General features: G+C 47.2%; 3 protein-coding genes across 4 annotated transcripts in view; 2 read left to right on the top strand and 1 right to left on the bottom strand.

Moving 5' to 3' along the window:
* Nucleotides 1-10402, bottom strand: Zc2hc1c (zinc finger C2HC-type containing 1C). The gene is made up of 3 exons (XM_051196353.1): nucleotides 10291-10402; nucleotides 8173-9499; nucleotides 1-421 (listed from the first exon to the last, which is right to left on the bottom strand). Exons 2-3 carry the CDS (start codon nucleotides 9478-9480, stop codon nucleotides 158-160), a joined length of 1572 nt encoding a protein of 523 aa, XP_051052310.1. The 5' UTR covers nucleotides 9481-9499; nucleotides 10291-10402; the 3' UTR covers nucleotides 1-157.
* A 295-nt stretch (nucleotides 10403-10697) lies between these two features.
* Nucleotides 10698-20391, top strand: Acyp1 (acylphosphatase 1). Its single transcript, XM_051196356.1, has 3 exons — nucleotides 10698-10863; nucleotides 16187-16278; nucleotides 19987-20391. The coding sequence occupies exons 1-3, from the start codon at nucleotides 10698-10700 to the stop codon at nucleotides 20200-20202; spliced, it is 474 nt and encodes a 157-aa protein (XP_051052313.1). The 3' UTR covers nucleotides 20203-20391.
* A 1632-nt stretch (nucleotides 20392-22023) lies between these two features.
* Mlh3 (mutL homolog 3) overlaps nucleotides 22024-22230 on the top strand; it is a 33567-nt gene continuing 33360 nt past the window's right edge. For both annotated transcript variants that reach the window (XM_051196348.1, XM_051196350.1), the window contains exon 1: nucleotides 22024-22142. The gene's annotated coding sequence lies outside the window, so the exon portion shown is untranslated. The remainder of the gene's footprint in view (nucleotides 22143-22230) is intronic.

Below are 22230 nucleotides of genomic sequence, written 5' to 3'. Positions count from 1 at the left end.
CCAGACAGCAGGCTCTCTGGGGGCGGTTTTGCTCTGCAGGCAGATTCTGAGTTCTGGAAAGGTTGTTTTCGCCTTGCTTTTTATCGTTCATCTGGTTTACGGCTAAAGGGGCACACAGCCTCCTGAAACACGAAAGGCAGTTTGTACCATTGTCTGTTTAGCTGTCATGCCTCCTTGGAGGTGGAGGACGGTTCTTGATGGTCTTACACTTAGGTATGTGTCTTTCAGCCACCTTGGGAGCAAAGTGGCGGCTGCAGTGAGGACACTGGACATAGTCTGGGCTTCCTGCCGGCAGGACAGGAGGCAAGTCTGAGGGGTTCCCACCTCTGGCGATGACCTGCTGAACCAGTCGAGCATGACGGAGGGTTCGGATAAAAGACTCATGCTTCTGTCTCCAGGTGCTCTTCCGAGGAGGTTCAGTCTGTAATGGGAAAGGAACAACAGCAGGGATATGGAAAAGGTCCTTAAGATCAAAGAGCAGGGGGATGGAGAGATGGCTAAGCGGTTAAGAACACTGGCTGCTCTTCCAGAGGTCCTGAGTTCAAATTTCCAGCAACCACATGATGATTCACAACCATCTATAATGCAGGCAACATGCAGGCAGAACACTGTCCACATGCTAAATAAATCTTTAAAAAAAAAAAAAATTAAAAAACAGGAAATGGAGACGAGACAACCGACCTGCCAGCACTGAGGCCTGGCTCAAGAGCCTCCAAGGAGGGGCTGTACCTGGAGACCAGCCATCTTCCCGCCCAGTCCCCTAGAGGCCTGGGTCGGGTAGAAAGGAGGAAGGTGTGGAGATGAAAACAAGCTGAACTTGGGGTTCCCCTCCTACCCTGTGTATACAATACCCCCAACACCCCCAGTACTCCCCCATGAGAACAGGAAAAATTGTCCTCTGGAAAAATTGAACTAGATAGATTTTTAAAGATATTTGTTTTTATTTCGTTTGTATTGGTGTTTTGCCTGCACCAGATACCCTGGAACTAGAGTTACAGGCAGCTGTAAGCTGCCATGTGGGTACTGGGAATTGAACCTGGGTCCTTTGGAAGAACAGCTGCTGCTCTTAATCACTGAGTGATCTCTCCATCTCCTTAAGATTTTAACTTTAGTGTGTGTGTGTTTGTGTGTATCATGTTTGTATAAATGCCCATAAATGAAGGCCTGAAGAAGGTATCAGATCACTTGGTGGAGTCACAGGTGGTTGTAAGCCACCTGAAGTGGGTGTTGAAAATTGAACTTAGGTCCTCTGGAAAAATAGTAAGCACCCTTGACCACTGAGACAGCTTTCCAACTCCTAGATGGGTTTTAGTTCAGGAAATCCAGACAGGATAAGGAGCAGGGTTCATCTCAGCAAGAGTACCCAACCACTGTCAGATTGCTTCCTCAGATCAGATCCAGAGTACCAGTGACTGTCATCCTCTTGAGAGGGAAAACAGTTCTCTGGATTCACCCAGTACCCAGAAGTGAACCTTCCAACATTGGCCTTGGGAGATCACAATTACAGGACTCTATGTATGTATGTATGTATGTATGCACATACACTGTATGTAAGTATTGAGTCCTTTTGTGAATAAACCCACTAAGGCTAAGGCTTAACTGAACATCAGGGTGTGGTGGTGCACACTTTCAATCCTAGTACTCAGGAGGCAGAGACAGGAGGAGCTCTCTGAACTCAAAGCCAGCCAAGGCTAAATAGTGAGACCCTGTCTGTCTCAATCAAAAACAAAAATACCAAATGAACAGGCAAGGACTGTCAGATCCTTGATGAGAGCTTAGCTAAAGAAAAAGGGTTCCCCAAAGCACAAGAACAAAAGCATGCATGCGTGCGCGCACGCGCGCGCGCACACACACACACACACACACACACACGAGAGAGAGAGATTTTAACAGAAAAATACAACAATAAATATATTGAGTCCAGAGTATAGAAGTGGCTCAGCAGTTAACAGCATGACTGCTCTTGCAGAGAACCCAGGTTTGGTTCCCAGAGCCCACATGGAGGCTCACATTAGTCTGTAACTCATTCCCAGGGGATCTCATGCCTCTTTCAGCCCTCCTTGGGCAATGCACACACATGGTGCAAACATACATACAGGTAAAACACACACATACATAAAGCAAAAATAAATATTTTAAACGAGAAAGGTTTCGTCTATAAAAGGAGTGTATTATAAAAGATGAACAGAGAAACAAAATAACTGTAAATTAAAAGCCTGGTAGTCAAAACTCAAATAGAAGCATTACAAAATAATAAAGAAAACTCTTAGAATGGAAAAAAGAAAGAGAGGAAAAGTAGAAATGATAGGGAAATCAGAAAGTTCAATATGTAAGAAAACTTTCTCCAAAAAGGACAGGAAGCACAAGAGGAAGTTATTAAACAATATGGTTAATATTTGCAGAATCGAAGATCACAAGTCTTGAAACTGAAATGGCTTACCAAGACTCCAATGCTGTAAAATCTTAGAATTTAGAGTAAAGAAAACCTTGTTTTTTTTTTTAAATGAAACAAGATAGGTTTCATAAAATGAAGCAGAAATCAAAACATTAGATTTCTTAAAGTAAACATTGGGCTTAAAGTAAATACAGGGCTGGAGAGATGGCGCAGAGGTTAAGAGCACTGGCTGTTCTTCCAGAGGTCCTGAGCTCAATCCCAGCAACCACAGGGTGGCTCACCACCATCTATTACGATATCTGGTGCCCTATTCTGGCCTGCAGGCACTCATGCAGGCAGAACTCACAATAAATAATTATTTCTTAATTAATTTTTAATTAATATTTTTCTGAAAATAATTATTTTTTAAAGCTCCAATAAAGTGAAGAATCATGAAATGTTTCTTTTCTCTTTTTATAACTTTTATTAAATTTGCTCTTTGACAATTAAAAAAGAGAGAGCTCTAGTAAAGGGCTAGACATGGAGGCAGAGGCAGGCTGATATCTGTAAGTTCCAGGCCAGCCAGGCTACATAGTGAGGCAATGTCTCAAAAACTGAGTTCTAGTAAAATTATTTCCTGTCTTGATTTCTATACCCAGCCAAATCATCAAGTAGGAAGCATTTATGTAGGTGTTTTCTTTAATTCCAAGAATGAGAATATACTGTCTATGGATGTCTCTTGGGAAGCTTCAGCAAAACAAGCAAGGAAACAAGAAAAAGACAGGACCAACACAGAAGAGAAGCAGAGGGAAGTCCCAAGGCCACAGGAGGAGAATGAGAAGTTTCCAGAATGGGATGGGGGCGCCTTAAACTGATTTGTTATAGAAGGTAACATTTAAAAATTCCTAACATACAGTAGATTTATTTAAGGGGAATTTTAAGTATAAATTCATGGTAAATACAGGATGAAAACACAAGGCAAGGGTGGAATTTCTCATCAGTGAAGGACATGTAGAATGGTACAATAGTCCTGTAAAAGCCCACTTTTAAATCAGAACTGTGATCAAGTAGAGTGGAAAGGAAAATAATAATGGAGAGGGACTTGGAACACGGCTTTGCCTGTGAGGATAAGCAGCCATTAGAGAACATGGAAGGCTGGCAAATCAAGAAGATAAGCATATTATTTAGAAACATGGAAATGCATGCCAGAAGACATCTCACACAGCTGACACTCAAGCAGAGATCTGAGAAGGATGAAGTAAGACTTCATATGGTTTTTAAACTATGTACAATTAACTGTTTAAAATAAAATTGGGAGCCAGGTGGCAGTGGCACATGCCTTTGATCCCAGCACTTGGGAGGCAGAAGCAGGCACATCTCAGTGAGTTCAAGACCAGCCTGGCTTACAAAGCAAGTTCCAGGACAGCCAGGACTGTTACACAGAGAGACCCTGTCTCCAAAAATCAAGATAAACAAATAAATAAAATAAAATTGGAGTCAGCAAGAAGGCTCAGTCGGTGAGGGTGCCTGTCACAGAGCCTGGTGACCTGAGTTCAAAGAGAACTAACTCCCACAAGGCCTCTGATCGCAACAGCATGCATGCATACCCACACCCAAAAAATAAATAAATACTAACATTAAAGAGAATCAAAAGACAAATGCCTCTTGGTAATAGGTAATAACGAGGAATGCTATCAAAAGAAAAAGCATGCTCTGCCAGAGACAGGAACAAAAGAACTGGAGTTAAAAGATGGCACTCAGGAACCTAAAAGAATTCAGCCAGAAGGATCTCCAGGGGCACAGTAGCTGTGTTTCCAGTCTATATCACACTAAACTGTTCCTTAACCACAAAGCACAAAGACCTGCGTGGGCTCCTGCCTCACTGCTGACAGTCTAGTAGCCATGGTGTGTGTGCTGGACGTTATGTGGATATTAAAATAATGAGAGAAAGCCCAGATTTCAGAATATGTGCGCTCCACTTAGCTCAAAAGGGCACAGAGTTCCAGGGTAGAGTGCAGCTCAACCCAAGGCTTTTCTGCCTTGTGTCCCCAGTGCAGCCCATGACCTCAAACTAGTCTGCTCAGAGTTGGGCTGTGTTCTTTAGCTTCAATGCTACTATATTTAGGAATGTAAGAAGCAAAAAATTCTTTTCCATGATGGCCCCAAGTAAGTTATGACAGGCCACAGGGAATCCCCAGTGAATTACTAGGCTGACCAAAGAGGGGAGAATAGTAACAGGCCATCCTGTCATTATCTGTCAGCAAAACGCTGACTTCTTGTTGGAAGCTGGATTTTAGGGACATTGCTCTGAACATGCGAAAGACATTCTTGTGGTGATCGCTCAAATTGTACTGCGAGAAAACACTATCATTATAAGTTATCTTCGAGCATCTGTCCCATCAGTGGGTATTTTTAAGGACTCCAGCAAGGGGAGGACATTTAAAGTGTAAAGTCCTGCTGAGTGAGGAGCTGGGTATCCGTATCTCCCATCCCACCCAGCACTTGGAAAGCAGACAGGTGAGTTTGAGGCCAGTCTGGTCTACATAGTGAGTTCTAGGGCAGCCTTCGAGAAGGGGAAGGGAGGGAAAAGAAGGGAAGCGGGGGTGGGGGGGAAGAAAACCCATGAGGATACACATGTTTTGGGAAAAAATAAAACCAAAATATGTTCTATTTTTTCCCGAAACTGTTAAGAGTTATATGGAGAACCCTTTCAGATTCTCTAACATGAATATTTCCCAACCCTCATCATTTTATTCTTTAATATTTTTTCTTTAAATTCACGATCCCACAGAAATCACGGGCTTGATATGACTTTATAAAATAAACACTGCAGGGAAACTCTGACTTTACAAACCAGGTAGCATCCCCTTGAAGGCTGGTCATGGGGCAGTTGTCTCCAGGTGCACCTAAACTAACCCTAACCCTGGGCGTGAGTCCCTAATGGTGTCACTTGGGTTTTTCTAAAGTGAGGGACGTTCTGGAGAGGTAGCTGAAAAAAAAAAAAAAAAAAAAAAAAGAAAGAAAGAAAAAAGTACTCCATCCCTATGATGTTACTTGTGTTTCTTGAATTTACTAAGAAAGTACATCAAAACTGAGCCCACTATTAAGCAGCAGGGACAACAGAGTGTGGTAGCAAATGGGAGAAAGCAAGAAATTCTCATAACTCAAGTAAGTGTCGCCAGGCGGCAGAGTTCGAGGCCAGCCTGGTCTACAGAGCAAGTTCCAGGACAGCCAGGGCTATACAAAGAAACCCTTTCTGGAAAAGAAAAAAACAAAAACAAAAAAAGGTGTCATATCTGTTTTAACATGCAAGTTTTAAAATTTAATATTTATGGTTTTTTTCCTGTAGAAAACATGAATTTGTTTTACAATAATCAAAAGGACATATATTTTAAAGTCTGTATTTTAGTGTCAATTTTAGTAAGATTTAAATATTGACACCCCCCCCCACCTCATAAAGGTGTAAAGAGAGTAACTAACTCAAGATCTGGAGCTACTGATCAGCAGTAGACTATTTATCTAGTACCTACAGGTCCCTGAGGAAATATTCAAGCTTTGTGTGTGTGTGTGTGTGCAGGTGTGTGTGTGTTGGGGGTCTGGTGTGTGTATGTGTGTGGGTCTGGTGTGTGTGTGGGTCTGGTGTGTGTGGGGGGGTCTGGTGTGTTGGGGGATCTGGTGTCTGTGTGGGGGTCTGGTGTGTGTGTGGGGTCTGGTGTGTGTGGGGGTCTGGTGTGTGGGGGCCTGGTGTGTGTGGGGGTCTGGTATGTGGGGGGGTCTGGTGTGTGTGGGGGTCTGGTGTGGGGGGGTCTGGTGTGTGTGTGGGTCTGGTGTGTGTGTGTGGTCTGGTGGGGGGGTCTGGTGTGTGTGTGGGAAAGTCTGGTGTGTGTAGGGGTCTGGGGGGGTCTTGTTGTGTGTGTGGGTCTGGTGTGTGGGTCTGGTGTGTGGGGGTCTGGTGTGTGTGGGGGTCTGGTGTGTGTGTGGGGTCTGGTGTGTGTGTGGGTCTGGTGTGTGGGGGTCTGGTGTGTGTGGGGGTCTGGTGTGTGTGTGGGTCTGGTGTGTGGGGGTCTGGTGTGTGTGTGGGGTCTGGTGTGTGTGGGGGGTCTGGTGTGTATGTAGGGGGATCTGGTGTGTGTGTGGGGTTTGGTGTGTGTGTGCGGGGGTCTGGTATGTGTATGTGTGTAGGGTCTGGTGTGTGTGGGGGTCTGGTGTGTGGGGGTCTGGTGTGTGGGGGTCTGGTGTGTGTGGGGGTCTGGTGTGGGGGTCTGGTGGGGGGTTTGGTGTATGTGGGGGTCTGGTGTGTGTGGGTCTGGTGTGTGTGTGTGGGGTCTGGTGTGTGGGGGTCTGGTGTGTGTGTGGGGGAAGTCTGGTGTGTGTAGGGGTCTGGGGGGGTCTTGTTGTGTGTGTGGGTCTGGTGTGTGGGTCTGGTGTGTGGGGGTCTGGTGTGTTGGGGGGTCTGGTGTTTGTGTGGGGGTCTGGTGTGTGTGTGGGGGTCTGGTGTGTGGGGGTCTGGTGTGGGGGGTCTGGTGTGTGTGGGTCTGGTGTGTGTGTGTGGGGTCTGGTGTGTGTGGGGGTCTGGTGTGTGTGTGGGTCTGGTGTTTGTGTGTGGGGGTCTGGTGTGTGTGTGGGTCTGGTGTGTGTGTGGGTCTGGTGTTTGTGTGGGGGTCTGGTGTGTGGGGTCTGGTGTGTGGGGGTCTGGTGTGTGTGTGGGTCTGGTGTGTGTGTGGGTCTGGTGTGTGTGTGGGTCTGGTGTTTGTGTGGGGGTCTGGTGTGTGTGTGGGTCTGGTGTTTGTGTGTGGGGGTCTGGTGTGTGGGGGTCTGGTTGTGTGTGGGGGCCTGGTGTGTGTGGGTCTGGTGTGTGTGTGGGGTCTGGTGGGGGGGTCTGGTGTGTGTGTGGGGAAGTCTGGTGTGTGTAGGGGTCTGGGGGGTCTTGTTGTGTGTGTGGGTCTGGTGTGTGGGGTCTGGTGTGTGGGGGGTATGGTGTTTGTGTGGGGGTCTGGTGTGTGTGTGGGGGTCTGGTGTGTGTGGGTCTGGTGTGTGTGTGGGGGTCTGGTGTGGGGGGGTCTGGTTGTGTGTGGGGGTCTGGTGTGTGTGGGTCTGGTGTGTGTGTGGGGTCTGGTGGGGGGTCTGGTGTGTGTGTGGGGAAGTCTGGTGTGTGTAGGGGTCTGGGGGGGTCTTGTTGTGTGTGTGGGTCTGGTGTGTGGGTCTGGTGTGTGGGGGTCTGGTGTGTGGGGGGGTCTGGTGTTTGTGTGGGGGGTCTGGTGTGTGTGGGGGGGTCTGGTGTGTGGGGGTCTGGTTGTGTGTGTGGGTCTGGTGTGTGTGGGTCTGGTGTGTGTGGGGGGTCTGGTGTGTGTGGGGGGGTCTGGTGTGTGGGGGTCTGGTTGTGTGTGTGGGTCTGGTGTGGGGGGGGTCTGGTGTGTGTGGGGGTCTGGTGTGTGTATGGGGTCTGGTGTGGGGGGGTCTGGTGTGTGTGTGGGTCTGGTGTTTGTGTGGGGTCTGGTGTTTGTGTGGGGGTCTGGTGTGGGGGGGTTCTGGTATGTGTGGTGTGTGCGTGCCTATGTGTTTAGGGGATGTCTGAGCCTTGAATTTTGAAGGGACACAATGAGAGACAATAAGATTCTCACAGAATTGGGAGGCACCTACGGAACACTGTGATCACAGACACTGGCAAACAGAAGTGTTGACTCTCCCCCTCCATCCTACACGACCCCAGCCCCCCCTGAAAACCGGTGAGGACATAGGGGACCATTACACGCACCCCCATACCAAGTCAGATCTAGGAGGCTTTTTTTTTTTATTACCTTGGCTGTGGCTGGCCCCTTCCAGTTCAAGAACTGCTCTAGTTCTGTGCCCTTAGCCCGGGCCCGGGAGGAGTCAAACACTTTCCTCCTGGACCCTTGCATCCTGCCACAGACAGCCGAGTGTTTCTGCAGCCTGAGCCAAAGAAACGTGCGCCCACAGTGGCTGCACTTGCCCAGCTCTGGCTCTCCCGTGGAGGAGCTGGACCCTGACGAGCCTGGCGTTCCTGACAGGCTTGATGCCTGCAGGGTGCTACCCAGCTCTTGTGAAGGTTTCGAGAGCACGTCTGCCGGTGGCCCTGAGTCCCGGATCTTGCTGTTGCTTGCCATCAGCCTTTCTCTTTTGAGCTTCTGGAGTTCATAATCAGAGAACTGGAGAGGACTGGAGTTTTCCTGAGCCGGCTCACAAGGCTGAGCCTCTCCCCTGTTTCTGCTGAGCACCTCAGGACTGAACTCGGGGGACAAGCCGGGTGCGTGTGCGTGTGCGTGTGCGGCGTTGCTGCAGCTTTCCCTAACTCTCCCCGCAGGTGCTGTCACTCTTTGTAGCTGTCTGTCTTCATTTTGCCGCGCCTGTTTCTTTTCCTTCTGAATCCTTCGGAGACCCTCCTCTGTCTTCCTCAGCTTCTCTCTCAGGAGGAACTCCTTCCTTCGGATTTCCCTCTGTAAAGTCTCCCCGGCAGCTTCTAGTTTTCGGATCTGTGTCCACTCGGTCCTGTGGAGGTCTGCCATGACCTTCTCTGCCTGCACGGAGGCAAGAATAGATGGATTCGCCCCGCTCCTCAAACCAAAGTCGTTGTCTGAAAACTCGGGAAGTCTTGGGTAGACACTCTGGTCTCCATCAGTGCCTGCCTCGCCTGTACTATGAGACTTCCGGTGGACCATGGGTTTCAGTGGGTATGCCCGGTCCACGCCAACTCGCTTCTTCCTAAAGGGAATGAAGTCCTGGTCATTTGCTTTGGGATACCGGGGTTGAGGGCTTGGCAAGGAGAACAAACCCTTTCCTTGGCCCTGGGGATTGCTTCCCGGGCTTTGCTGGCTGATCCTGGCATTGTGAGGGCAGGAGTGCCTCCGGGCTTTTGTGCAGCTGTTCGTTGTGGGGTAAGTGGAGACATCCTCCTCCTGCTCCAGCTCTGTGTTGCTCCAAAGCTTCTGCTGGAAATTGTTCCTCAAGTGTCCCAGCGAGGACCGCTTGGAAGAGCCCCCTTGTCCATAAGGGTCGTGCTTAGCTGAGTGGAGCCCTGGCGCTTCTGTTTTATTATGTGGGAACATAACGCCCACAGGCAGATGTGGAGCCAACTGGAGACCAGCCATTCAGGGCCTGGACCGAAGCCTAGGGGAGATTTAAAACAGATACATGTGAAGCGTTTGTCTGAGGTTCACTCCCAGCTGCTAGAGTAGACTGTTGGTACGTTTGCCCTACCCACGTTGCCTTTAAACATTTCTCGTTCCTCCGGGCTGTAGTACTCGATCTGCCAGGACCTGCCTTTAGTACGCATTTAGTGAGTGAGGATTCTGTGCCAGGCACAGTACGCATTTAGTGAGTGAGGATTCTGTGCCAGGCATTGTTAAGGCCAGAGGAGGAGCAAAACATGAACGGGACACAGGTGGTCTGCCACTGGCTTTCCTCCACACCCGTATCTGACCTGCCATACCCTATCATTGAATGGGTGGAGGCGGCAAATCTAAAGATTGACGGTCATCAGTGACAAAACAAAACAAAAACAAAAAAAAAAGGCAACCTGTTCTCACTAGCCCCGGCGCTCTGCTCTGAGTCCAGGCCCACATTTTTACAGGGTGAGGACAGGGGCCTGGCGACAGGGCCTGCCTGGCACACAGCTCCCCCCTGCTGCGGCCGCCCGGCTGGAGACAGGTGCTTGGCTGTCAAACCCTCATCCCAAGAAGCCCCACGGCACAAACCGCACCAGGTACCCGTGTGTTGGGGCAGGGGGTGGACACCTGCTCGCCCCAGCCGGCTTTAGATCCGGAACTCGGAAGTCACGTCCTGGCCCAAGGGGTCAAACGGTAACTCTCACTGGGATTCGGCCTCTAGAGAAAACCCTCACCCTTCGGTGCCGGGGGAGCTCGCGGTACCGATCCGCGTCTCCCCTCCTTTTCGCGTACCTGGGGCGCTTGGGGGCCGCTCCTGCTCAGGAAAATCCCCAAGACCTAGTTTTCCACACCTGACTAAACCCAACCGCCGTCCGCGCAGGCGCTTTCTGTGCACCTCGGTTTGTCCCCCGTTGCCTGGAAACCAGAGCGCCGCCTCTGGTTGCGACCCTCCAGCCCCAGACGTGCGCAGGCGCAGTCCACAAGCGGTCCCGAGTTGCCCGGACGGGTTTGCGGTGGAGGAAAGTGGGGCGGGGGGCGGGGGGAGGGTTGCATGGAGGGGGAAAGGGCTGCAGGCGGGTCACTTGACTCAGGGTGCAGCCAACTCTGCAGTCAGATCAGCGCTGCCCTTGGGGAGAGGGCAAGGGGGAGGAGGGGCTTTTCTGGGGCTACATCAAAGAAGAACTTGCATGTCTCTGAGAATGATGCTCCCAGACCTTAGGGTGCGCCCGTGTCTGGAGAAGGGTGGGCCCCTTAGATGGGCTGGGGCGTCACCCCGCCACAGGATTCGGGGGTCCGCCTGGCTAGCGGGACTGGGACTGCTGATCGCCCTTCTGAGCACACTCGGCTGCTGCGCCCAGGTCCCAGGTAGGGCTGCAAAGCTCCAGACTACATGCTCCTGGGCTGTCTGTCTTCCCTCGCAATGCTTTGGCGCTTGCTATTAGATTTACTATTATTTCGTTATCGTTCCAGGGTAGTTTCTAAGGCCAATCTAATCATTATGCTATTTTAACGTTTTACTCTCACGTGATAAACACGACCGTTTCTACTTAGGGCCCAGGAATGAGTCAGCCAAATGTAATGATAATAAAGTTAACTACCAAATCGACAATAATGAACATAACTTGATTTCAACATTAAATGATCCCTCTGACTTTTTTACATCAGAAGAGAGTTTATTTGTCTTCTTCGTGCTTCAGTTCATTTGGGTAAACTTTTTGGAACAGACAGCTCCGTTTTTCCTGTAACTAAGCAGAAGATCCGTGCACGTGGGAAATAAAGTGGACAACAGTCTCCTTAATACTTAAACATATCAGATGTCAGCTTTTATGCGCTACAAAGAGATTCCTTTGTGGGCTCTCCGAGGCAAATTGTCAGTCGTTCCCAATTGCCTCTTTTGCGTCTCCATATTTGCAGACTTTTCCCACTGACTCTGTCCTGGTAAATCTCAGCTTCTCTGCTTCAGTCTTCTACGACGATTTTTCCCCTGTGCGTCCTTTTTCGATACTTTCCATCTTAATCTCTGGTTTTAAAATATGCATAACTTCCTCATACAAAACAAGTTTCACTTCTCTGGACCTGTCTCGCCTATGTTAGGATCTTACTTGTTTCTCCTGTTTTGTTTTGTTTTGTTTGCTGTTTGTTTCAAGACAGGCTCCCTATTTAGCCCACCATTAGCACTGTTTAGCCCTCCTGCCTATTTAATCCTCTTGCCTCAGATTTTCCCCCCAGGTGCGCGCGCGCGCGCGCACACACACACACACACACACACACACACACACACACACACACAGAGAGAGAGAGAGAGAGAGAGAGACAGAGAGAGACAGAGAATCTATAAGATGTGTACTATGTGTGTGCAGTGCATGGGAAGGCCAGAAGATGGCATTGGTACCACTGAACCTGAAGTTATGGCAATTGTGAGCCATCTAACATGATTATCTCAATCTCTCTCTCTGTCTCTGTCTCTCTCTCTGTTTTGTTTGAGGCAATGTCTCAAAATGTAGCCTTGGTTGGCCTGGAACTTGCTATGTATTCCAGGCTGGCCTTGAACTCACAGAGATCCATTTACCTCTTCCTCTCAAGTGCTGGAATTAGAGGTGTCCACCATGCCCCACACCTCAATTTCTTGATAACAAACCCTACACACATACACCCTTCTCCCTTCCCCTCCTTCTTGTCCAGGCCCCTGTGGTCTGTCTTCTGCTCTCCCATGCTAACTATGGAACTATTCGTGTCCTTCCCACGAGTGAAGGCAAGAAGGCCTGTCCACCTGACAGTGTTGGTCATTCACTCCCTTAAGACTCACTTCCCAATACTCCTGTGTCCTCTTATTTCCTTCTCTCATAGCCTCGATCCATCTACTTCTATGTAAGGTTTCTGGCATTTCTCTCTTTCCCCCTGCTGGCCTCCTATGTTTAGATGTTCTCCCGAGCACTCTTACTTTTCACGTATTTGCAGCTCCAGGAATTCTGTTCCTTATAACTTTTATCAGTTGCCGAAATTTTGGGTTTTACCTATGTTTAAAATATTCTGGGGGGGGCAGGGCTGGAGAGAGGGTTCAGTGGTTAAGAGCACTGACTGCTTTTCCAAAGGACCCAAGTTCAATCCCCAGCATCCATATGGCAGCTCACACCTGTTTGTAACTCCAGTTCCCAGGGATCCGATGCTCTCATACAGACAGACATACATGCAGGCAAAACACCAATAAAAACGAAATAAAAATAAATATTAAAAAATATTCCCTGCTTAACAATAGTCTCTGGCCGGGCGGTGATGGTGTACACCTTTGATCCCAGCACTCGGGAGGCAGAAGCAGGTGGATTTCTGTGAGTTCTAGGCCAGCCTGGTCTACAGAGCAAGAGCCAGGACAGGTTCCAAAGCTACACAGAGGAAACCCTGTCTCAAAAAAAAAAAAAAAAAAAAAAAAAAAAAATCTATTTGCCCACCTGGCACTTCCTCATGGCAGTTCCTCAGGAGCCCCAAACCAGTGTGACAGAAAATTGATCGTGTCCCCATTCTCTGTCTGATGCTGCTCCATGTTGCATGTCCTCTCGCCCTCAAAATGTCCATCATCTTTCTCTTCTCTCTCTTGCCATCTCTTCCAACTGACCTGCAAATTCTGCTGAGTTTACATCTGCTGTATTTCTTTTTTATCATAAGCTGTACCTCTCTTGTTCTGCCTGTGTTTCTCGTGGGGGTGGCTTCACCCTCCTCACCATCAGCATCTGCCCCCACCCCCAAAGCCATCCTTGCTCTTCTCCAAATGAGGATTCTAAAACCTTTCCTCGCTTTCTTGAGCTATTAACAGAGCCTGGGCTTATCAACCAGTGGTAGAATGTATACTTAGAATGCACAGAACCTAGATTCCATTTCCAAGCAACAAAAGAACAGACATGTGGGCACCCCACACACACACACACACACACATACACATACCGAGGTGGGGGAGGGAGGGGCGGGGAGAGAAAGATTACAGATAAAAAGTGTATATAGCACTGGAGAAACATGTTCACTAAAACTAGATTGATAGTGAGATTAGCACGGCTGCTGCTCAAGAATGAAACACGAATTTACCAAGTCTGTCTTTTAAAAATTGAAGATATTGAGCTGTAAAGCTAGCCCAGTCAAGACGAAATCAGTAGTCAGGACCCACATTTTGAAAAGCTGGACTTGGTGGCACAAATTTGTAATCCTGCTTCTGAGATTGCAATGACAGGTGACCTCCTGGGATCCCTGGCCAGTAAGCCTAGCCCACTCAGCAAGTTCCAGGACAATGAGAGTCCCTGTCACAAGGAAAAAAATGGGTTGTATCTGGAGAATGACACTCCAGGTTGTCCACTGACCTCTATATGTATGTGTACATACACACATGAACAAGAACATATACAAAATCGTGTGTGTGTGTGTGTGTGTGTGTGTGTGTGTGTGTGTAAAATGTGTTTTGATACAAGTATACATTGTAAAATGATTAAATTGAGCTAACTAGTAAATCTTTCTGATCCTATAGTTTCTCTTCCATAGTGACTTCTTGAAAAAATGAGATGTATGATTTAGCCATTTTATATCTCCCACATTAGATGTAGAAATAACTCTATAGTCCTGTCTCCCTTTAATAAACCAAGTCAATCTTAGGAGGTCTCAACCATGGTTGTGCAGTGGGAAGATATTCTGGGAATAAATGTGGGCATATAATCAGAAGGTTCCCCAAAGGTCCTAACGTGCATATGGTGTTGAGAGTGCCTGGTTTCATCATCCTTTTACCTTTTTGCCTATGGGTACTATCTTACCCACAAGCTGGGGAGGATAAAAGGCAGTATTTTGGGAGTGGACTTTGGAATGGCCGCCTGAAACTAAATCCTGGCTATATAATTTTCTGGGTGTGAGTCTGTATGGAAAAATGCTGTCTTCTCCACAAGCCCTTTCTCAGTCAGAATTAATCTCTGCTCTATTGTATCGTTTTCTGTCTCTGTTACAATGCTGAGCTGGCTCATGATGAACCCTCAAGGAATGTTTATGAAATGCATTACCATGGTGCACATTATCTTGTCATCTGTGCAGCATATTTATCTATGATAAAGAACGCTTTGAGGGCAAAGATTATGTACCGATCATCTTTGTACACCATATGGTGTTCTGTACATTTGAATACTCAGTGGGTTTGGAATCTATGAAGAAACTTATTTTAAATGAATTTTAGAGAAATTACATCAGTCAAATACACTGTTTAGTACTGTTTTCAGATATTGCCAAGGACACCATCTAATCCAGCCCCTTCACCTCCCAGCAGGATGACTATGAGTCTGCAGTGAGGAACTGGTGTAATGGTGGGTTTCCATAGCTACAGCTGCAAACTGTCTCATCTTGCCAAGACTGCCAACCCAACACATTACCACACGGGTCCCGGTGTTATGAAATGATATAACATAAGGAATCCAAGAAGGAATAATAAACAGCACACACACAGTTTGTTTCATACACACTCTTGACCTTAAGGGTAGCTGAACTCCAGGACACACAAGTCAATTCTCGCTTTCAGAATCCATCCAAAAACCCCTTAGCGATTCTCTTTTTCTAAAAGTAAATGCACACAATTTGGTTATTTTGCTCATATGTATTGATTCAATTTATTCAACTTATTGATTCCATCCTGGAGCCAAGAATTGCTTGCCTGTGTTTTATTACTTGTTATTTTATTTAAGCATAATCTTAGTAAGGCAGACTCTGGGTGGCAGCTTCCAAAAACCCATATAGAATAACTTCACCGTAATGTCTTATGCATTTACTGTCCCTTGCTACCAAGTCCAAATTATGCATGAACCAAAATTGGAAGAGCATTGAAAGAAAAGAAAAAAGAAAGAAAGAAAAACAGGTCAGAAAGATGGGTATGGATCCTATTCCATCGATTTATTTATGGTGCTTAATGTTTATTGTCTGTCTCCCACCTCGAGAATGGACAAGCTCCTCTAGAGCACGATCCTGCTACTATAGTCACTCATATATTCCAACAGCCTTTGGCTCCTAGTAGGCAGTCATGTTACTCCTTAGCTTATGAGTGAACATATTCCAAGTGTTTCGTCTATGCCTTTCTATACCCACGGGGAAATGAGAAGAGAGGTGCGTCAGGTGGCAGAGTGGGTGCAGGCTGGGTCAGCGTGCACAAAGCCTGACTCTGCTGAGATCCTAAACTCCCGCCCCAGCCAGACTGACCCGTCCTGTAGCCCCGCCCTCAGGACGGCTCTTGGCCGATAACCTACCTTTGATTGGTTGGACCTCGGTGATGGGCGTGCGGGGCCGCGTTGGAGGAGCTGCACTCTAAAACTTCCGGGAGCGGCGGTTAGCGTATCGTGGGCGGTTGATCTGAAGGTCTCTGGGGCGGATCTGCTGCTGGTGGGGAAGCCCTGGAAACCTGAGTGTCGGACGCTGGGGTCATCCAGGTGTCAGTGGAGGGGATTGCTGGCCATGTGGGGAGAGGATGGATGGGGGCCGCGGGGCTGCGAGGGTAGCGGGGTGAGCAGGTGAAGGCCCTCGACCAAGGGCTTGCGTTTACACCCACGCACCCACTGCTGCAGTTCCCGGACCCTGAGGTTATGGAGAGGACCCAGTGGTGATGGAGTACGGGTGCAACCCCTTCTTAGGATGGGGTCCTGGCATGGAGCCTCACTTTGCTGCTTTCCTGGTTTTCTGACAGGCTTGAGCATGGCGGAAGGGAACACCTTGGTCTCAGTGGATTATGAAATTTTTGGGAAGGTTCAAGGGGTGTTTTTCCGCAAGTACACTCAGGTATGTGACCGTTAGGCTTGAAGAGGAGTCGGGAAGCATAACTAGGTGGTGGGCATGAAGCCTGGTTCTGACAAATGGGAATTTGGAGAGGCTGGCTTTTTGGTAGCTTCAAGGAGATAGTTGCGACTGGAGATGAGTGATGGACTGAGACTGTTTTGCAGTGTGCAAAACATGGTGCAAATGCAAGGGGCTCCTGACTGGTCTCAGCATCTAGACACTCTTCTGAAGGAGTATACACCTAAGCACGCTGTAGTCACTTTTAGAGGAAAGCTACCGTCAGGACGGAGATAGCATTAGTTGGACTGATCACGCTGACGTAAGTTATGTAATCACCCATCATACCCACAAGTTTATTCCTCTAGGGACTTGCACACCCTACGCAAGCACTACCAACTAAGCTATTTACCCAGCCCTTACTTAATTCCTTTCTGTTCTTTTTGTCTTTGAACAAGAATAAGAACCTTCTCTAAGGTAAATTTTCCTGATTAAAATACCTAATTAGACTGGGCACGGTGGCACACACCTTTAATCCCAGGACTCAGGAGGTAGAAGCAGGTGGATCTCTGAGTTCGGGACCAACCAGGTCTACATTAGCGAGTTTGGTACATCAAGGACTGCACAGAGAAACCCTGTCTCAAAAAAAAAAAAAAAAAACTTATCCATTGCAGTATAGGTGCTAACATGAAAGGTGAGTCTGTGTTCCCCTTACGGTAATGGGAAGTATTTGAGGAAATGAACAAACTGGGCAGCCCCTACTCTGCTTCCCTATCACTAATCTCACCCATGTACAAGGGCAATCTCAATGCATGTGCACCCCTATGATTAAGATGTAGGTTTGCAAAACTTTCTTCCAAGTGCCATATTGCTGGGACCGTGATGCTAAAAATTCAAACCCGAATCTTTGAAAGAGGGATGTCAATTGTCAGTACTTCTTATTCTAACTCAAAAACCCATTTTTCTGTTTTGTATTCATTTGTAAAGCTCCTGGCAAATGCTGAAAGTCATAGTGATGTTTGAGTTAGCTTTGCCACTGGTTGTCACACAGGACAGGCTCCTGTGACTTAGTAAATGGTGGTGACATACTCAAAGAGGAAGCAAAGTTGTTGAGGAAGAGGGAACAGATACCACAGGGCATCTTTCTCTACCTGCCCCTACCTCCACCCCCAGTTTGGAGTCAGTTTAGAATACAGAAAAGCAAATAGGATTAGGGAAAGCTGTTTGGGGACTCTTTTCCTTTATTTTCTGAGACTTTCTGAGACAAGGTTTCTCTGTGTAGCCCTAGTGGTTGTCCTGGAACTGGCTCTGTAGACCAGGCTGTCCTCAAACTCAGAGACCCACCTACCTCTGCCTCCTGAGTGCTGGGATTAAAGGTGTGTACCACCAACTCCCAGCTTCTAGGATTTTTCTCTTTAGATTTCTGAGCACATGTTTATTATTTTCTTTTTAATTTTTTTGTTTTTGCTTTTGCCTTTTGGGTTTTGCTGTTGTTGTTGTTTTGTTTGTTTGTTTTAGACAGGGTTTCTCGTATAACCTCTCTGGCTATCCTGTAAACCAGGCTGGCCTCCCAACTCATAGATATCCACCTGCCTCTGCCTCCTGAGTGCTGGGATTAAAGGTGGGCACTGCCACTACAACCCAGCAATTTTATTTTATTTTTTAAATCAATTTTTAAAAATGTTTGTGTATTGGTGTTTTGCCTGTGTGTAGACTGTGAGAGTGTTGGATGGATCCCCTGAAACTGGAGTTACAGACAGTTGTGAGCTGTCATGTGGGTGCTGGGAATTGAAGCCAGGTTCTTTGAAAGAGCAGTTAGTGCTCTTAGCCACTGAGCCATCTCTCCAGCCCCCACAGGTTCTTACTTATTAGACAGAAGAAAAGAAATATTAGGAAAAGGAACAGTGGGATTGGAAAGGGAACTGGCGTGCGATCCCCCTTCGGAAATGAGCTTTACTGGAGAGCCTCGTGACTGTAGGTCAGGCCTTGAGGTAGGAGAGCAGTATGAGAGGCAGTAAGTACATCAGATCAGGCAACATGGCAGGGCCTACAGGCTTTCAGGTAAGGTGGCTCAGTGTGTGAAGACACCTGGTGGGCTGAGTTCAGTCCCCCACATGGTGAAAGGAGGGAACAGACCTCTGCAAGTAGTCCTCTGACCGCCACACTTGTGGTCTGGTACACATACCTCACCCTCATAAATAAGTAAATGTAAGTAAAAAGTACATTTCTGTAATAGAGAGGAGCATTGTTAAGAAAGGTAACTTAGGAGCCTGGGGAGATGTTTCAGCAGTCCATACTGTTCTTCCAAATGACTCAAGTTCAGTTGCCAGAACACACATAGGGTGGTTCATAACCACCTCTAATTCTAGCTCCAGGGGACCTGGCACCACCCTCTTCTGGACTCCACGAGAACCAGCACTCAACACATTCACCCCTCTATATGCATAATGAAAATATTTTTTAAAACATAGAGATAGCCATCACAGATGAAACCTGCAATGGAATCCCCCAAACTAAGTATTAGAATTTGACAGTAAGTTATTTTTAGTGATTTAGTTTAGGATAGCCTACAGGATGAAGAGCATGGAGGAGCCAGGGTCTGGACAGGATCATATATTAGGAGCCGTGTGCTATGAGGCTGTAACGCAGCAGAGAGATGCAGCAGGGACATGGCCTGATTTCTCCAGGCTGGCTGTCTGGTCCCTGAAAGCAGCCAGTGTCTTCAACGGACAGGCCTGTGATCTGACAGAAGGTCAAATGGAAACCTGATAGCTGCAGGGCCTCGTGAACTCCTTCATGCTCAGAGCCCACTCACAGCTGCTTCCCTTCCCTACCAAGTTCGACAGAAAGCGGGCTCTGGGTGCAATGTAAACATGTTGGGTTAAAGAGTCCTCTGCAGGAAAAACAATGGTTGTGTTGCCCGGGAAATTGTGAAATACTGTGTAATGATCTTTAAAGATATAATGGATCGCTTCATCTGGATTCATTTAGGTGTGGTCCCCGCTAAAGGCAAAAGATCAAATGACTTCAAGCTTTTTCTAGTTAATACACCCAGTAGTTTGCTGATTAAGAGAAGAGAAAATGAGGGCTGGGGGGGGGGGTCTAGCTTAGAGCTATTGTGCTTGTGTAGGTAGCCTAGGTAAATTCTCCAGTACTGCCTAAATACTAAAACTCAGGGTCTCTCCTCCCACTCTGGTTTATTTGGCTGGGCATGATAGTGCACACTTATACTCTCAGCACTCGGAAGGCAGAGGCAGGAGGATGGCTGGAAGATCAAGGCTAGTCTGGACTACTACCTGATGGGTTCTGTCTAGGTCAGTCAAGGCTACATAATGAGGCTGTCTTAAAAAAAGAAAAGAAATGAATAAGTTGCAAGCCCAGGACCCTAAAACAGTCGGGCTTAGGAAATCATTTTAAAGGTATCTTTTTGGGGCTAACTTCAGTAGTCAACCACATTTATTACTACATAATGGAAATTTTAAAGAATTTAATGCTGAGTTTTGTAGAGTAAAAAAGGAAAATGGCATCTGAGTGGCTAACACTTGATGTTAAAATCAGCCACGGGATCCTCCTTGGTGTCTGTTTTGATTTTTCTGGGCAATGTCAAATTAGTTTCAGTGGTCTGATTCTAGGCCAAGTTCTGGCCACAGACTCTGGTGTCACTGTGTTTTTTGCAAGCTCACTGAATCGCTCTTTCTCTTTTCTCCCCCCTAGGCTGAGAGTAAGAAGCTAGGTTTGGTAGGCTGGGTCCAGAACACAGATCAGGGCACGGTGCAAGGGCAATTGCAAGGTCCCATCTCCAAGGTGCGCCACATGCAAGAATGGCTGAAGACAAGAGGAAGTCCCAAATCACACATTGACAGAGCGAACTTCAAGAATGAGAAAGTCATCTTAAAGTTGGATTATACAGATTTCCAAATTGTAAAATAATGACGTGAATTTTAATTTTTTCAAAAATAATTTCACTCCTTTTTTATTGATAAAGAAGTATTCTGTGCTCAGTATTAGAATTTGTCATTAAGTTATTTTAGCTGTGTATTTGAAAGTTACCGTGTATTACATGTATGATGAAATACAATTGTGCACAATTCTGACCAATAAAAACACATCAGCACTTTATGCTTACAGTGCTTACATGGTGTATTTAATCAGTGTTGAGAGGGGAAGATTTTGAGGTAGTTTAAAGAGGTCTGAAAGAGAAGAAGTGACTTTGAATTATTTCTTTAAATTGCTTACGCAGTTTCTTTAGGAGACTTGATGTGTGGTAAGGACAAAAGCCAATCATCAGGCCAGGGTGGAAGTAATTGTTCAGATGATGCTTTGGACTAACTACTTTTGGTTTTCAGGTTCTTGGAACATCTGCTGTTATTCCTTTTCCACGGGTTAGAAATTCACATAAAGTAGTTTGGGGCTGGATTATGCCCCCATCCCTCATTGGCATGCTCAAACCCTAACCCAAGTACCGGTCCTACTCGACTGCTGACACACAAGTGTGTGTGCACAAAAGATGTAAGACAGCCAGCTACAACCCAAGAAGAGGCCTCAGAAGAAATCCTGGCTGATACCTGGAATCTCAAACTTGTCCCAGAACTGGGGGGGTGGGGATGGGGGTGGGGGAATGAAGAGGTGGGATAACCAAAAAACTGCTACTCAAGCACACAGCCTGTGGCCTTTTGACACGGAACCCCTGCAAACTCAGAATCTTACTTCCTCAGCTCCGGAAGTCTGATTTGATTTGATTAGTACTTAAACAAACAAATATGCACTTGCTTTTAAATTTGTCATAAGTTCCACTAAAGGGAGGAGGCATGGCCGGGAGAGATGGCTCAGCTTTGGTAATGGTTAAGAGCACTGGTAGCTCATCCAAGGTCCTGAGTTCAATTCCCAGCCCACAACTATTGACAACTGTGGTCCCACGGGATTGGATGCCCTCTTCTGGTGTATAGATTTATATGCAAACCAAAATCCATATATATGTAAAGTACATTAAAAAAAAAAAAAGGTTTCAGGGCTCAGCTGAGGAGGTTTCAATGAAACTGAAACAGAGGCAAAAAATTGAGGGTTGGCTAATAATTCCGGAAAAATTCTCACTGTGCTATTAGGAGCTCTGTTCTCCTTCAGTTAGGGAAAAGCAGTGGTGGTATTGGGGAGATTAAAAGAAAAAAAATTTTTCAATGAAGGGAATCCTGTTTCAATTTTCAATTTAAGAGCTGTGAGAGGCTGGGCAGGCAGATCTTGACAAACCAAGAGACAGAGGTCTGGCGTCTCAGCATTATTATTATTAGCACTAAGTAGTAGTAGTAGTAGTAGTATCCTTTTATTTCAAGACAGGTTCTCTAACAGTCCTGGCTGTCCTGGAACTTGCTTTGTAGACCAGGCTGGCCTTGAACTCACTGAGATCCGCCTACCTCTGCCGTCCAAGTGCTGGGATTAAAGGCGTGCACCACCAACGCCCTGTTCTCAGCATTAATTCTAAGAACGCCCTGCATCCTCTGAATGTCCACTTGCCACCAGGACACCATAATAAACAAAACCAAACCCCACCTTCACATAGTTTACAATCTAATGAACAAAGACCAAGGAAACAAGTAAAACTCTAAAATTGGTGCTTGCAAAGGAGAAGAGGACGACAAAGGTAACAAAGCAAAACTTATTGGAGGCAGCCCACCATCGACACTAAAGAGAATGGGGCGCGAGCACTAATAGGGAGTAGCCAGGTGAAGTGGTTTAAGTCCTCCGCCGGGTCACCTTGGCGCCTGCGCACTAGACATCTTGCGGCAGGCTCGCGGTGTCTCGGAAGCGCATGCTCTGGAGCGCGCGTCCGGCGTCGGAGGCGGTTGGTTCCTGAGAGTTGATGGAGGAGATTCGAGGTGAAGGGGGAAAGCACGTGTGGAAATATGGTTCCGGGAGTTCGTGTAACACCTGCAGAGCTGTGCTGACGGCCGCGGGCCTGCCTGG

This window comes from Phodopus roborovskii, unplaced genomic scaffold (assembly GCF_943737965.1).
Source record: "Phodopus roborovskii unplaced genomic scaffold, PHOROB, whole genome shotgun sequence".
Lineage (NCBI taxonomy): Eukaryota > Metazoa > Chordata > Mammalia > Rodentia > Cricetidae > Phodopus > Phodopus roborovskii.
This window is presented reverse-complemented; position numbering and strand designations above follow the sequence as displayed.

Bases quoted from the DNA above. Each gene is read 5' to 3' on its own strand.
- Zc2hc1c (XM_051196353.1), bottom strand. From the start codon at position 9,480: ATGGCTGGTCTCCAGTTGGCTCCACATCTGCCTGTGGGCGTTATGTTC. The intron at 422-8,172 runs GTAATAAAAAAA...TTCCCATTACAG, and splicing joins AGGGGCCAGCCACAGCCAAG to ACTGAACCTCCTCGGAAGAG.
- Acyp1 (XM_051196356.1), top strand. From the start codon at position 10,698: ATGATGCTCCCAGACCTTAGGGTGCGCCCGTGTCTGGAGAAGGGTGGG. The intron at 10,864-16,186 runs GTAGGGCTGCAA...GTTTTCTGACAG, and splicing joins CTGCTGCGCCCAGGTCCCAG to GCTTGAGCATGGCGGAAGGG. The intron at 16,279-19,986 runs GTATGTGACCGT...TCTCCCCCCTAG, and splicing joins TTTTCCGCAAGTACACTCAG to GCTGAGAGTAAGAAGCTAGG.